The sequence below is a fragment of the Merops nubicus genome, unplaced genomic scaffold (assembly GCF_000691845.1).
Source record: "Merops nubicus isolate BGI_N331 unplaced genomic scaffold, ASM69184v1 scaffold8534, whole genome shotgun sequence".
In the NCBI taxonomy this organism is placed as follows: domain Eukaryota; kingdom Metazoa; phylum Chordata; class Aves; order Coraciiformes; family Meropidae; genus Merops; species Merops nubicus.
In genome coordinates this window covers 28344-42928 of record NW_008604822.1, presented here as the reverse complement: position 1 = coordinate 42928, position 14585 = coordinate 28344, and the positions used below count along the sequence as shown (strand labels likewise).

Below are 14585 nucleotides of genomic sequence, written 5' to 3'. Positions count from 1 at the left end.
AATGTGGTTTTATCCTAATGAAACCTCTCCATTCGACATTCGGAAGACTACTCAGATAAAATATATATTAAGCACGTAGTTTGGGTTGTGTTGCTAGGGATTAACCGAGGTGTTTTAATCTACTAACACAAACATTAACAGAGCAAAACAGACAAGCCAATGTTACTGCAGGCTGTAGTTTAATTTTCAAAAGGGGTAATGAAACACAGTTTCTAAGAATGGTAATGTTTGTAACTAAGGACTTCACATAACTATTTAAAACCACACAAGTGGGGTAATGTTCCTGATAATCTCTCAAAACATTCTGTAAAAACGCAGCTTGAGCCTGTAAAGACTAGAATTCACAAGCAGTCCTGGTGACTTCCAAGGTAAGCATTCTCAAAAGGCAGAGTGCTGCAGAAAGCTCTTTGCTTTTTTTTTCAGAGAATGCTCAATAAAAGTGCAATATAGTGAAAAAAATAATCTCATTATTATGCTTTTATTATTAGATTAAAAATGTTCAGATATTTTATAATTGTGCCTTTTGTAGGGTGGGCATTCTGGTTTGAGTAGAGTGAGACCATGTTAGAAAAGTCAGGCAGGGTACACCCACATGTTTTCTTTCCAGGGTGGTGATGCCCCAAAGCAGTTCCACTGTGTAATCCTATCGACAGCTGAAACACTGTGCTGCCCAGCTTCACACGGTTCTTCTCTTTTGGCTAAAGTTGGCACTTTTTTTTTGCATTTCATTTCCACCCAGGCATGTTCTCCCTTCCAGCTCCTAGGCACCCTTCCTTTCCCCACCCAGCCTCTTCTCTTCCTGAGATGTCAGAAGTATACATTAAGCTTCGGAACCTGAGAATTTGGAGGTATTTTTTGATACTACAGGGCTGCATTTGTAGTGTACCATGTTATCTCCTGCTACACTATTACAGTTACAACATAAAACGTCTAACTAGTTGATACCTGGTGCCTTTCCCATATAAGCAAAAGCCAGTGTACTATTTAGCCACTAATATATAACACTTGCTATAAGGGTGACCTTTACCTTCTGCAAGTCCTCTTTTCCAAACAAATGCTGAGGGATCATTTCCAAAAACCCAGCTATGAAGTATTAGTTGAAGTAAACAATTTCACAGTAAACTAAAGTAAAATATATCTGGAAAATAGCACTCTCTCAAAATTAAAATTTATATACATCAAGAAGCTGCTGAGATTTTTTCCTCATTCTTCATCAGTTCTACATCATCTGCAGATAAGCAGGATTGCCACTAAGACGTTTAAATAGGAAAAACAAGTCTAGTGAAGTAAGCGTCATGTCTTTTTTAATACTCTTGAGAGATCAAGGAAATTCAGCATTCGACTTTTTCTTTAATGAAGGTAGCAAAAGACTGTTTAAACCTAATTCCCTATGGTTTTGAGTATCCAAGACTTACATCTTTCAATGCACTCTGAAGAAGCCACGCATCTGAACTTAGTCACTTCTGGGTACCAATTAAAGTTTTCCATGGATGGGACTCAACCATGAATCCACTATTTATCCTTCTTGTTTCATTATTTGTTTTATAATTTTTAATAGATTAAGCTGGTTTAATATTTATCACAAATTGTGTGCTATTTAGCAAGACTGAGCTTTAACTGCACCTGTAATGAACATATATGTATATAAGGATTTATGAGCTGAGTTTAACGTACTAGAACAGAAATATTTAAGACATTAAAATTGTACCAGAACATTCATTTTCTTTTCAAAAATCTGTGATGAAAAGATGCCAATAAGTGTTATTTAATTTTGCATACTAAACTACAGAAAGACTTGGATGCATTATAGTTAACTCTTTTCCTATGGACTGGAAAATTGACACTCACACCTCACAAATCTTTGGATAGGTAGTGAGATCTGATGCACTATTTTTAGCATTCCTAGTCACACAAATTTTTTGATGAAATTTGTATTCTATATTGCATGGTATGCAATGCTATTGAATATGCTATGAATAGCTTCAGCTTGTTGTTTGGGGTCTACTCTAACTACTTAACTGAGGTCTAATTTATGGCAACTTCCATGAGAAAAAGTAAGTGGACTGAGATGCTAACACCAAAGTGTAATTCCTTTAAAGAGAAATATTATTCTCCATTCACATCCAACATGTATTCTAGTGATTAGCCCCATAGAAGTCAGTAACAAGTGGCAGATCACTACCTTCAACAATTTCACTTGAGGACTATTTTGAATTGTTGTAGTTTTTGAAATGGGAGAATATATTTTTCTTAAAAAAAATTGCTTTTATGTGAGATGGAGTATTAAACTTGTAAACTGTCAACTTAGCTAATAAAAAACAATGCCTGAAAATTGCAAACCCATTAACAAAGAGCAGTCATTAAATACTCTGATGATAAATCTGACTCAAACACTTGCAGCAAGGTTTTTAAGGTCATCTAAATGCCAAAGGTACAGGTAGGCATTTAAAAACTTATTCCTCAACAATTACGTGCCTACTTCCAACTGACTGAAAAACCTAAACTTTCTGGCAATCCGCTAGATGCCTCTATGTATCTTTCAGTTTCTAAATGAACTTACAAGCTGGTGCACAGTACAGTTACAAGGACTTTTCACGAATACAACTTCCTGTAGACAAATACCATATTTGTGCCATGCAAAAGACTTTTAAAAGCAGACACTCGGGAATAATTTTCCAGTGTCTGACTTAGAGGCCTGAACCGTCTCCTCTGGTTCTGTGAGAAGAGATGATCAAGATCTAGAAAGCTTGCTGGTGCGGGGGGAGGTGGGGCACTGGAATCCCAGGCTGGCCTCCAGGTGCTCTCGGTGGAAGGGGATGTACAGCATGGCTGTATCATCGTGTCGCTGCATGTATGCATGGTCCATAGCATTGTCAAATTTTAACAATGGGCATTTAACAATTGTGACAGTTTAGAGAATGACCTTTCCATTTAATTAAAGCTGTAAAATGGCTTCACATTTCTGGGATTAACCTTTTTAGATGGAGATGGGTGTTCCAGAAAGGGATTAGAGTACAAATGAATGGTCCCTCAATTTTAGAAACTAAGCAGCTGTAAAAAGAAAGTTGTAATTTTGAAGCACAATTAAACTGGTGAATTGTATAGTCTCTTATGCTGACTTTTAAATTACACTAAAATATTTTGAGTCATTTACAGATCTGCTCAGTGTAACATGATTTATGTTTTCCAACACAAAACTGGTTACTAACTTTTATTTCAAAAAAGCTCACCTCACTTGTTTTGGGAAGGGGGTAATTTAGATTGCTGTAATGGACAGCAGGATCACTTTTAACTTTGCATTAAATTGCATCAACTTTCTTGAAAACATAGGCTTGTGATTTCCATATTCCAATCCTTCACTAGCAACTGAAATATCTCGAGTTAAAAGTATGCGGTTGATTCTATGTGGATCTACATTAAATATAGGGCACATAAGAAAAAATCTTAGCGTGTTTTGTTACAGGGCACCCAACTAAAATCTTTACAAAAGATAAGATAATTATCCATTCTTCAATGTAATAGACACAGATGCCGCTTTTATAAATGTACCCTTATGTTCACTTGCCAATAAAATAGTAAACAAATCAACTTTTTAAACCATTTTTTATAAATTATTAGAGTATTTTTACTGACACTCTCCAACAATATACAAAAATAATACTACAAGAGTACCAATCAGTCTGACCTACCCCTCATTTCACAGAAAAGAAGAGGTTATGGAAGGATGTTCTGGTAATCAATCATCACTGTAGATGTCTCCTGCAAACGGTAAGTGTACGTGGCTGCCTGTGACGTTGGGAAGTCGAGAGAGATCAGGCAGGTTCTGGATGCGTGACCTGAGTTCTTTCCGTACCTGGGACACTCTTGCCAACTTGCGTTTGTACTCCTGCAATGCAGAAGAATCCAACATGAGGCTCTTTTCTAAGACTATCTCTGCTACATATTGTGCTTGGTGCTTTCCAAATAAGGCGCTTTTTCTGCAAGTTAGATGTCTAAACATCTTTTAACAGGTGAGGACTCAAACAACTGGGTACTTTGGAGGCAGAGGCATCAGCTCTAGCATCTTCTCAGCATCTGATTTCAGAAGCATAGCCATGGGATTATTTTGCTTTGAATTTTAAGCACATAAACACTAAACAAGGAAGACAATCTCAGTTAACAAAATGACACATTTCTGCATGTGACTAGTAGAATGGGATTATTCTTAGAAACTGTATTAAGGGTAACCGATACACATGCTCTGCTATCACCCACAGAGTATGGGAGGATAATCTTACTGATGTCAAAGTAGTTACTTGCAGGTCATACTGATGAAAGAATAAAAAACAACCAAATACTATCTAACCAGGCCTTTTTATCAGCCCCAGCAAGCTGACCAATCACAAGTATTTTCTATTAACTTTTATAATAAGAAGCATATTACATCAATACATTTACAGATCTAACCCTCAGGTTTTTAGGAACTTTTGAAGTTGGGGACTTAGGTCAAACCACTCCTGATTCATACATTTAATGATTATGAGGCACTTTTCACATGAAACGTTATACAAGATGAAGTATTTAACATGGCAAACCAGTGCACTAGAGTATCACTAGTGCTCACCTGTTAAGAATGACACTTAATGGAGAAGAATGTCAGCTTGTATAAAATGAAAACAGTTATTCCAAAATGTAGAAGGATTAGGGAACAATTTACAGGAATATTTAAATTTCAAAAACTTGGAAACATATTTCTTTGGAGAGCAGAAGAGAGTAAGCATTAGCGGGCAAAGAGTCACCTCACGGAAGTATACTGTAATACACAACACATCAAATGCAGATGCTTTCTAGTGTGGCTGTTTTGCTGCAGCCTGGGAATGACTGGAAAAAAACAAGAAAAATTCCAGAAAGTGCAAAACTGTTGTGCAAATGTCTACAAAAGATAACAATCATGCTATTTACAAGGTCTAAACATAATTGTAATCTTTTTTCTATACTGTTAATAGCATGAAATAAAAAGAAAGGCCAATGAAAAGACCTTTCAGTAGTAGAACCCAATACAGTAGTACAAATAATTAAATACCTGGCAAATGATGATTATTGGACAAGGTCCAACATACATAAAAATGAAGTTTGTGACTATTAGCAGCAGCGTGGCCTTCTCACCAAGGGCAGAAAGAGAATCACAAGAAATCTTAAATTCTTAATGAGAAGGTAATGCATAGGTAAAAAAAAAAGTAGTACACAGGGCAACGCAGTTTTCCTTTTATGATGCAGATGACCAGAAGTCTTACAACTCCCAAGTCCCTTGGTCCTAGGAAAACTGTCACTCGCTGACACTTGCCCTGAACATTCTCTCGGGCACAAGTGAGTTAAGGGCATGGCTGCGGAAATGAAGGGCTGTATCCAGACAATGTGGCCTTACGGTAATGCCCACAGGGCCACAAGTACTTTACTGTTTCATATCTGCTATAACTGCAGCATCCACAGGCCTCAGAATCTTTCTGATTCTGTGCAAGAGTCATAGTCCTTTGCCAGCATGTAAAAAGCCAGTAACAAAGTAGTTGTTGCCCTTTGCACTATCTATTTTAGTCCAGATTGCAGAGATACACTTCTGACTATTATTTTAGGGAAGAGATTTGAATGCCAAAGGAAAAAGGTAAGTTTCACTGTCTAGTAAAACAATTTGGCAATACACAGAATACTGGTTAACCAGAAACACTGTTTTCAGAAGCAGGATGGCTGGAGATTGAGCATTGGGCAACAAGGGCTTTGCACAAGCTTGAAGCTAGGAGACCTGGCCTCCATTTTGAAAGAGGTACCACTGTACAGAAGAGGATGAGTAAAACATAAGCAGAACCAAAACACTCACAAGGCCCCAAATTTGTAAAAGAAATTAACTATAAAATCATTCCAGCAGTTAATTCTTGTAAAAAGTGTTTGAATCAGCTGAATGCTGAGTTAATTCTCTGTCAAGGAAGAATGTGAGGCATGAAATCAGTATCCCTTCATTGGCTCAAAGCGTGACACTAGGCAAATACGCACAGGTCACACTTAGCAGCTGTATTCTCTCTTCACTCCAAAACCTGAAATATGCCTTAAATTAGATTGCCAGTTGCCTGACTCCATTAAAATCCCCTTTAGCTGATAATACATCACTTCCATAGTAACATCACACTTCTGACATCCAGCATTGTCCATACAGATTTCACCTGGGACCTGTTGTCTAGTGAATGTCAGCTTGATCAAAATTAGTAACAGGAGGTTCCTTTTTCTCACTAAGAAAAATGTTCTTATAAATTGGGTCTCACATATAACATAATCTTCTTCCTCTTGCCAACACCTTTAGCATAACACGCACTCTTGGGGAGTCAAAACTTGTTCCTTGTGCCTTTTCAGAAATAGAGACCTCTGAGAAAGTTTGCTCAAGGTTTTTACTATAAAACTAGAGTAAATTAAAAAATTACATAAAGTTTTACAGTTCTGTCTACATTTAGCCCATCTCTATGGCTAAACTATTGCAGTTGCTCTATCACCCAATGACCCCTCCCCAGCAGAGAAGGGATACTGGGAAAAGGGGAGAAGAGTTGGAGGCTGAAATGAAAACACAGTTAATGAAAGGGCATTGCGAATATAAAGTATACAAAGTTACCCTCAGCCCAGTTAATGATTTGCAGTCAATGAATGGGAAAGCAGTCTTTGAAAGCAGGAGGGGGAGCCTGAACTCAGGATGATGTTTATGGTCTGGGACACACCATGAGCCAACTGGAGTCAGCTGTCCTGGCTGACTCCAAACTGCTAAAAACACACAGACCATAGCTGGCCTATGATTCTGTCTCAGCAAAATCAGAAAAATATTACTGATGCAGTATAAACTACAGAATGCAATTTTAATACAGTTTTGGTAATCTAAGTCATATGTGAGCTCTGCAACTACGGGTTAGATATCCATGACAATCCCCTCCCACAAGAAGAAATTTTATTTGCTTTACCTAGAGCACCTCATTTTCCATGACACTCCATTCTAGACGTCATTGGAAATGTCGTTTTCATGACTGGTTCAAAAGAGAACCGATTTTGAAGTATAGTGACTTGGCAGTTTTGAGCTACTTTCAAAGGGGCGGCTTTTCATATTTGATCCTATTTAAAATCACTAGACAGTTGTGAAAGGGTGTGTTTATATATTTTTAAGGCTGCTAATATAGTCCTAGCATTACCTAAGTAGTCCTAGACTGTTGAAATACAAGTATCACGTTATCAACAATAATCATTATATGTAGTCAGTGTATACAGTGAGAGTACAACCTTAGTTAAGCAGAGGAGTGGGAATGGGGATATATGTAGGTGTCATTCCTGATATTGTTGCTCCATTAGAAATGCTGTATACTATACAACCAAATAACTATTTACCTATGTTCTTGACACTTTGGGGGAAGTGTAAAAAAAAAAAAGTCTTTGATAAATTGCAGAAATCCTCATGGAGAATTTCAATTTAATTTTCATTATGTTAATTTTAAGATATATGTTAAATTATCCCTGTGTAAATGAGACAAAATTCAAGCTATTTCCTTCAAACAGGCAAGGAGTACAAGGTTTTCTTTTGCTACAGAGAGCATAATTTGCATTGCTTGCTACCTATGGAGAACTTCACTCTTGGGATATATGGGCAACGATGTACAGAATTAAAGTCACTTCAATTTTTTCAGCAGTCTCAGATAACACTACTTTGAAGCAATAACTTTTGTACCTCCAGTCATAACAGTAGGTTTATAACATAATTAGAGGAACTTATTTTGCTCATTAGAATCCTACTGATTACTATAGTTTCCACTACTTGACAGTGCAGAATATGGATATTTTGTGAAAGCAATGCTAACAATGTATGGATTTCACACCTAGATTAATAGTCATTATCTATCAAGTAAGTACGAAGCAAAAAAGCCAAATAATTTTTGATTAAACACTACAATCACCATGAATAATAAAAATGCAGGCAGACCAAACAGGCTGTGCACTGTAGAGAACACATTCCAACTGAAACAGATCTTTATAATAGTTTCTGCAACTACCGTAGAGAGGTGCTACAGCTAACACAACTGGGAACTCATGGATGTGCTTTGCCTTTACAATATTAATATGACTTTGAATTCTCATCTGATCACTGCGGTTATGGCATACACCAGAACACTGCATGGCAGAAAACGTATAGCAAAGCAAAAGAAACAAAGTCTGATTCCAAAGCAAGAATAAAAGGTTTGCAGAAAACACAAATATTTCATCTGCACCCTTGTTAGCTACAGAAAGCTAAGGTGGAAACAAATACTCTCAATATAGAAAAACAAACCCAAAAGCCTTAAAAGCCTTTTAAAGTGTTGAGGGCATGTGTGCACATCAGCATTCATGGCATATATGTACATGATATTTAAAACTGAGGTCTCTAACTTTCCAGGTCCATCCCAACCTGTGCCACAGAGCAAAGGTCTCTCAAGTGCTGTGTCCAACAGCACTGAAACCACTAGAAAACTTAAAAGGCTCAGATTAAAGCAAATAGCATGTGATATCTTGATATCTAGATTTTGAAGTTCAGGAACATTGTATTTGTTTACAGACTCCACCTTGTTAAAATGCCTCACCCAGTCCGGGTGTTTTTCTGGAAGGAGTCAGATAAGCCTGTTACTCTGAAAAACAGATAAGCAGGGTTAAATTTTGTGCTGCCTTAAAAAATTTGGCAGGGCCCCCATGTTCTTCACTAGTATGATTAAAGGCTCAACCTATCTACCAGTGTTAAGGATGAGAAAAACCTTGAAATAACTGTCATTTAAGACACTGAACAACATCTGAACACATCTATATGCTTCATACAGACACAAGGTTAGAAAATGAAGTACAGTTATGAGAAGTTTAGGAAAGGATTGACTTGACTCACCTTCTGTTGCACATTATACCTGCTCACTAGAAAATATATTTTTGGAATAAAGCTTCAACTTTCCAGTATATTAGCATCTATCAGTTTTCCATTAGGTCTTACAACATTTAGAGCAAAATAAAAGCAATGAAGCTATCTAGTGACTGCTTTGTTTACTCCTCATTATTCTATGCATTGCCTCATGCATTACTTACTGTACGCATTGCTCTACACACAGATTTACTAATATTCTCATAGGTCTTCTAATGACTTACTTCATCATTACAAACCACAATTTATTCCTCAGAAAAATTCTTTGAGCTGGAAGTTCAAAATGAAATGCATCCTCTAATTTTGAGTATCCCGTTTTTCTCACTATTTTACCAAGAACTTAATGCTTCAAAGGAACTGTCTAAATGAAATTAAAATATTAGAGATTCCTCAACTTGTCTTCAAATTAAGGAACAGGAAGCAGTGAACTCAGAAGTTTGAAACCCACAAACTTAAATTAGTGACTGACTGGGGAAAGCTTGATTAAATGACTCCGTCTACTATCAACTGTTATGCCATGGTACAGCCAAGAACACACGGCACATCTTCAATTCCTAAGTCCACGAGGGCAGCAGCTGCAGCAGTAAATGGGAACAAAGCATTTTGCTAGGACATTTCCCACCCAAAGGGTGATTATAATAAACGTGTAGGCCTTCACAATAGTCACAAAATACTTTCCCCATTCCTTGAAAATGCCATTTCTTTGTCCAGCTCCTTCCAGCCTAAATCTGGGTCTCAAATCTCATTTACCCCAGTCTTGACTCCTGGTGTCCATCTCCATTCCTTGAATACTGTTCTGAGAGCACATATCCTTGTCCAGCAAGGCTCTTCGATGTCTCTCAGACTCCCGTCATGCCTGTATTCACATGCAATACAAACACTAAAAATTGGGTTTTGCCCATTCCTGTCTCTTGCCCTTTGGGTTCCATATGTGAATTCCTCCCTCTTCAATCCTTGTCTGCCTTCCCACTTTGTCTGTAGTTTTGGCTGCATCTGGTTCCAGTTCCACCTATTGCTCCCCGGTCCTATACTCAGAGGCTATCCCTGTTCTCCACCTGTGTATCATCTCCATCACATCTCTTTATCACTTCTTATCAATTTTTTCTTCCATTCTCTTAGTCCAAATGAGTTCCAGTTCCTCCCATTTCAGTCCTACATGTTATGCTTTTCTGGCCAGTCACTCCCTTTCTTCTCAGCCAGCTGATCTCAGATTCCATTCTTTAATGTCTAGCCCTGGAACCCTTATAAGTTCTGCAGTCTCTGGTGCAAAGTTCCATAAGAACTTGTCCAAGCTTTGCTTCCAAACCCATCGGCTTCCACCTCCCCATTACTTAGACTCATGGGAGCCATGGACAACCCACCCATCCAAGAAATTCTGTCATGTCAGGCGCTTGGCCCATGATCAGCCCAGAAAACAGCTATACCCAGTTGCAACTGCAAGAGAAGCCTTCTTTAGCCCAAGCTGGAAAACTTTTTGGCAGAAAAGCTCTTCATGGACGTTAGTAAAATGTTATGAAATCTCTGATTAAAAGTAAGATGTTTCTAAATGCTTGTAAACAAATTAAATTCAGGTTGATTTTCATTAATGTGTCAAAATGCATGCCCCTGACAGATCTCTCCATTCCGTAATACTTTGAGAAAGAACATTAATTTAATCACCTTAAAAGGCCATTTCAAAATTCTGTTTTATTATAAACTTTGTCCTTTGCTTTATTCTTGAAGATTGTGTTGGCAAAAAGTTGGTCAATGTTTGGGAAAGCCAAAGAAAACAGATTATAAGCTTAATTACCAGGAGTATTACTAGGCTTCCTTCATTTATATTTAGCTTCATTCAATCATAAAAGGTCCACAGTGATGAGTACTGATGTATAAAATAAATTACTACTTAAATACATTGATTTAATCAGAGAATCTTTCTGCAACAATGATTTAATTTAAAGCATTTCAGGATGGCAGATACAAGTAGAAGCAACTCAAACTAAAGATGACTGCTTGAGGTTAAATTTGGTCTCCTTGTGTTTTATGTGATATAGCATTTTTACCTGGTTGAAAGTTTAGTCAGTGTAGTAAAGTCAAATCTACGCACTTGAAAGAGATGCATATATTACACAGAGTTCTTAAGTTTCAAATCTTGGCTGACAGAATTAAGTTTTGAAGACTTTCTGATGACAGCAATCAGCCACTTCCGAACAATTCTGAGTAACTGTGCTCAAACAAGTATTCAAATTGATACTCTATATAGACACAGTTATAATGGATGAAGCAGAACATCTCTGCAAATAAGAAAAAAAAAAAAAAAAAAACACACAAATGGATTCAGGCTTAGAGATAGGTTGTCAAACTTTCACCTATTCACAAATGATCTGAAGGAAATCCAAATTAAAGGATATCAGAGCTCAGTTTTGAAGAAATCTGAAAAATTTTTATGGTCTGTTAGAAAACACAGGCCTTTAGTACTGCATTTAAAACTAGTTGTGTAAGATCTTCACACTCCGATGTTTAGTGTACCTAACAGGTGAACTGTATAAACTACATACATCAGATAGATTACATATATCAGATAAATTATGTACATCAGATGTGCATTGCTCATTTCACACAGCCCTTGCCTGCAGGTCCTTACAATGGTCTTGGTTCCAGTTTCAGATTCCACATGTGCAACTGATATTTCTAAAGCCAAGACTGTGGGTGTTGAAGCACAAAAATGTGGACTTTGATGTTCATCATTTAACAGAAACAAACGGACATGTGAAAGTATGAAAATTCTGTAAAACCAAGACTACATTTAACTATTTTGAAGATGAAAAGTGAATCTGAGAATGAAAGTAACACTGCAGATCATTAGGTAAGGGATTTATCTATAGCTAGCCAATAGAAAACCGTTTCAGATCCTTTTGTCAAAGACAGATCTACATGAAGTAAGAGCGGAAACCTAGTTTCATTGCAGCAAGGCTAAGTACTCGTAGCAGCCTACTGGAAGCAGCAGAGCTTAAAGCAGGCTAATGTAGACAGCATTTGCAGCTGCAGTGCAGAGCCACTCAGTGTGTTAACCTGGGAGCAAGAAAGAAAGTGAATGAGAAGAGTTTGAATCAGAACTGTTTTATTGACCTGAGATCGGGTATTAGCTATATTTCAAGTGAAATAAATAGAACTAATACAGGTAGAGGACCTAAACTTTTTGGTACAGGTGAGCCCAGGCTGTTGATTTTTTTCATTTAGGTAATCTATCAGTGCAAAACTGGTCTTGAAATTTTGAACAAGTTCTTCAAATTTTTTCAATTACTTATTTCTCTTTTATTTTCCCAGTTAATAAATTACTCCTATCCAACCTGAAGACACAGCTATGAAGGACAACCACCTTACAATTCCAGAACAGTCTTACCTGAAGAGCACGTGGATATTTCTTAAAGAGATTTTTAAAGAGTAGTGCTCAAAATAAGCCAAAAAATGCCAAGTCATTCAATATGTGCACACTAATAAATTTTATCAGCTAGACAGTTTCATATTACACTTTCAACTCATTCTCACGATTCCATTAAGTAGGTGAAAACATCAATTTTAGAGACATGGATTCTAAAGAAAAGGATTTAGTTATTGCCCAGAGATGAGCATTTGTATGCCTGATCTGCTTTAATGGTAGTTGCAAGTGCTTGGTGTCATTTGAGAACTGAAACTATAGTTTACATGACTAATGAGAATTGCCTGTGTGAAACAAACTGTTGATATGCTGCATGGTAATTTTTTCTTTCGTAAGTGTGAAAAACACTTCAAATGTAGTGTTCAGTGATGGGACTGTGAGAAAGGTAAGGTTGGGAAGGGAGAACTACACAGCAGCAGTAAACATCCTGACTGACTTCTTGAAGCTACCCCTCACGTATCCTGTGGGGGTATCTCCAATGAAAACTCAATCATACATGAAGCAAGCAAGCAATCACACCCCTTCTATAGCCAACTAAGAAGGAGTAGAATCTTAATTTCCTTAACAATGCACATAGATAGGAGTTACATAATTTAAAAAAACAGTGGTTACCCTCAAGCTTTAGTATTAAATTGTTACGATGAGAAAGTTTTGCATAAGGGAAGTGATACCAACAGAGAGCACAGAGCAATTACATGAAAAATTTCCAATGTAAAAGTCTCTTATCAACCAATTTCAGGCATCAATTTGGCACACCCACCCATTTTTTTACATTATTTCCCAATTCTGAATTGCTGAAATAGCTAGTTTTATTTTATAATAAAAACTGTGTGGAAAAAAAGAGGTTGTCAGGGCAGAAATTACGAGCAATCAGAGAAGAGCACAGAACAAGTAAACAACATTAAAAAGAACATGGAAGGATATTTAGTGTTCTCCCAGAAGTTTTCTTCCACATTATGAACTATTTTTTTCTCAAAAGCCTACATCTTGCAATAACCCCACTAATGCACATCCTTCTGTGATGATTGATAAAACATGTACCAGAGGTTAGCAATCAGTTTTACCAAAATTTTTTAGCTTTTAAAATAATTTTTATTCCATTCCAGACACCAGGTTTCATTAAGGTCTTTAAAATTATTATTCTGGTTTATATAGAAGCTCTAAGAGTACCTGTGGGTTTTTTGTTTTGTAGGTCTGTATGGCTATACAGCTATGGATGAAGTGACCTTGGAAGGTCAGTTCATGAGGAGAACATCGGAAGATACATGTTTTTAAAGTAACTTATTACTAAGATATTTACAAATGAAATCACAAGTAATTGAATCAATGTGTGACAGAGGAAAAATGCAAATAATGTAAAAAATTATTTCAATTTTTAATAAATTAATAAATTTGGAAAGGGGGGAACACATAGAAAAACTGTTGTTTGCGAAGTGCAGCATTTCAGATATTCCTGATAAAGAGTCTAATGACTGAGATTGCTGACTATTCATTAGGCAGTAATAAAACATCTAAACACCGTTACTCTTCATCAGTTCTTTTACTGTGTTTCCTAAACTAGTTTTCCGGCTTTCCACAGTACTGAAAAAAAATGGAATTATACAAAGTAATAAATCACCTAAATTCTCTTTTCGCCATGTGCTTCCTGCATGTCAATCATTTGTATGCAAGTCACTGAGGTACATTTTCACCAGGTATCTTACCCTCTGCTTTTTTTGTATGACAGACCCTCCAAATTTCTTATTCATACAATATCCACTCTCACAAACTTGATACTGTTTTAAATTTGTATCAGAGTTTCCAGAGGAAAAACTCAGGGTTTAATTCCATTTATACAGGCTAAAACAAGAATGTAAAATCTTTCAAAATGTTATTTTTTCCTGGCAATACCTCAGGAAAGCAGGTAAGTATGTGGGGTTTATCAGATTTTATGTCCAAAATGTAAAATAATTGCATGTTTCATTTCAGTGGTGAGCTGCTTCAAATTCCCTGAGAAAACAAGACCTGAAATAGTAGTGGAGAATGTACTCTGGCTGAAGAAAAGGGCTTACCATTGTGGCAAACCCAACTGCATACAAATTGAATATACATGGCTTGGAAGACAATTTAAAAACTTGAAAAATACTTGTTCATCTCTTCCCTACTTGTTCAGTAAACCATTAAGGGCCTGTCCACAAGCTCATGCTTCCAGATCTTTTGTAAACATGAAGTTTCAAAGAAAAAATAAACTAT

The 14585-nt window shown here is 36.8% G+C and overlaps 1 protein-coding gene across 1 annotated transcript in view; it reads right to left on the bottom strand.

Moving 5' to 3' along the window:
- Positions 1 to 3736: 3736 nt before the first annotated feature.
- Positions 3737 to 14585, bottom strand: part of RPRD1A (regulation of nuclear pre-mRNA domain containing 1A) — a 30244-nt gene continuing 19395 nt past the window's right edge. The window contains exon 7 of the mRNA XM_008939136.1: positions 3737 to 3886. Within this exon, the coding sequence (XP_008937384.1) occupies positions 3737 to 3886 (150 nt within the window). The remainder of the gene's footprint in view (positions 3887 to 14585) is intronic.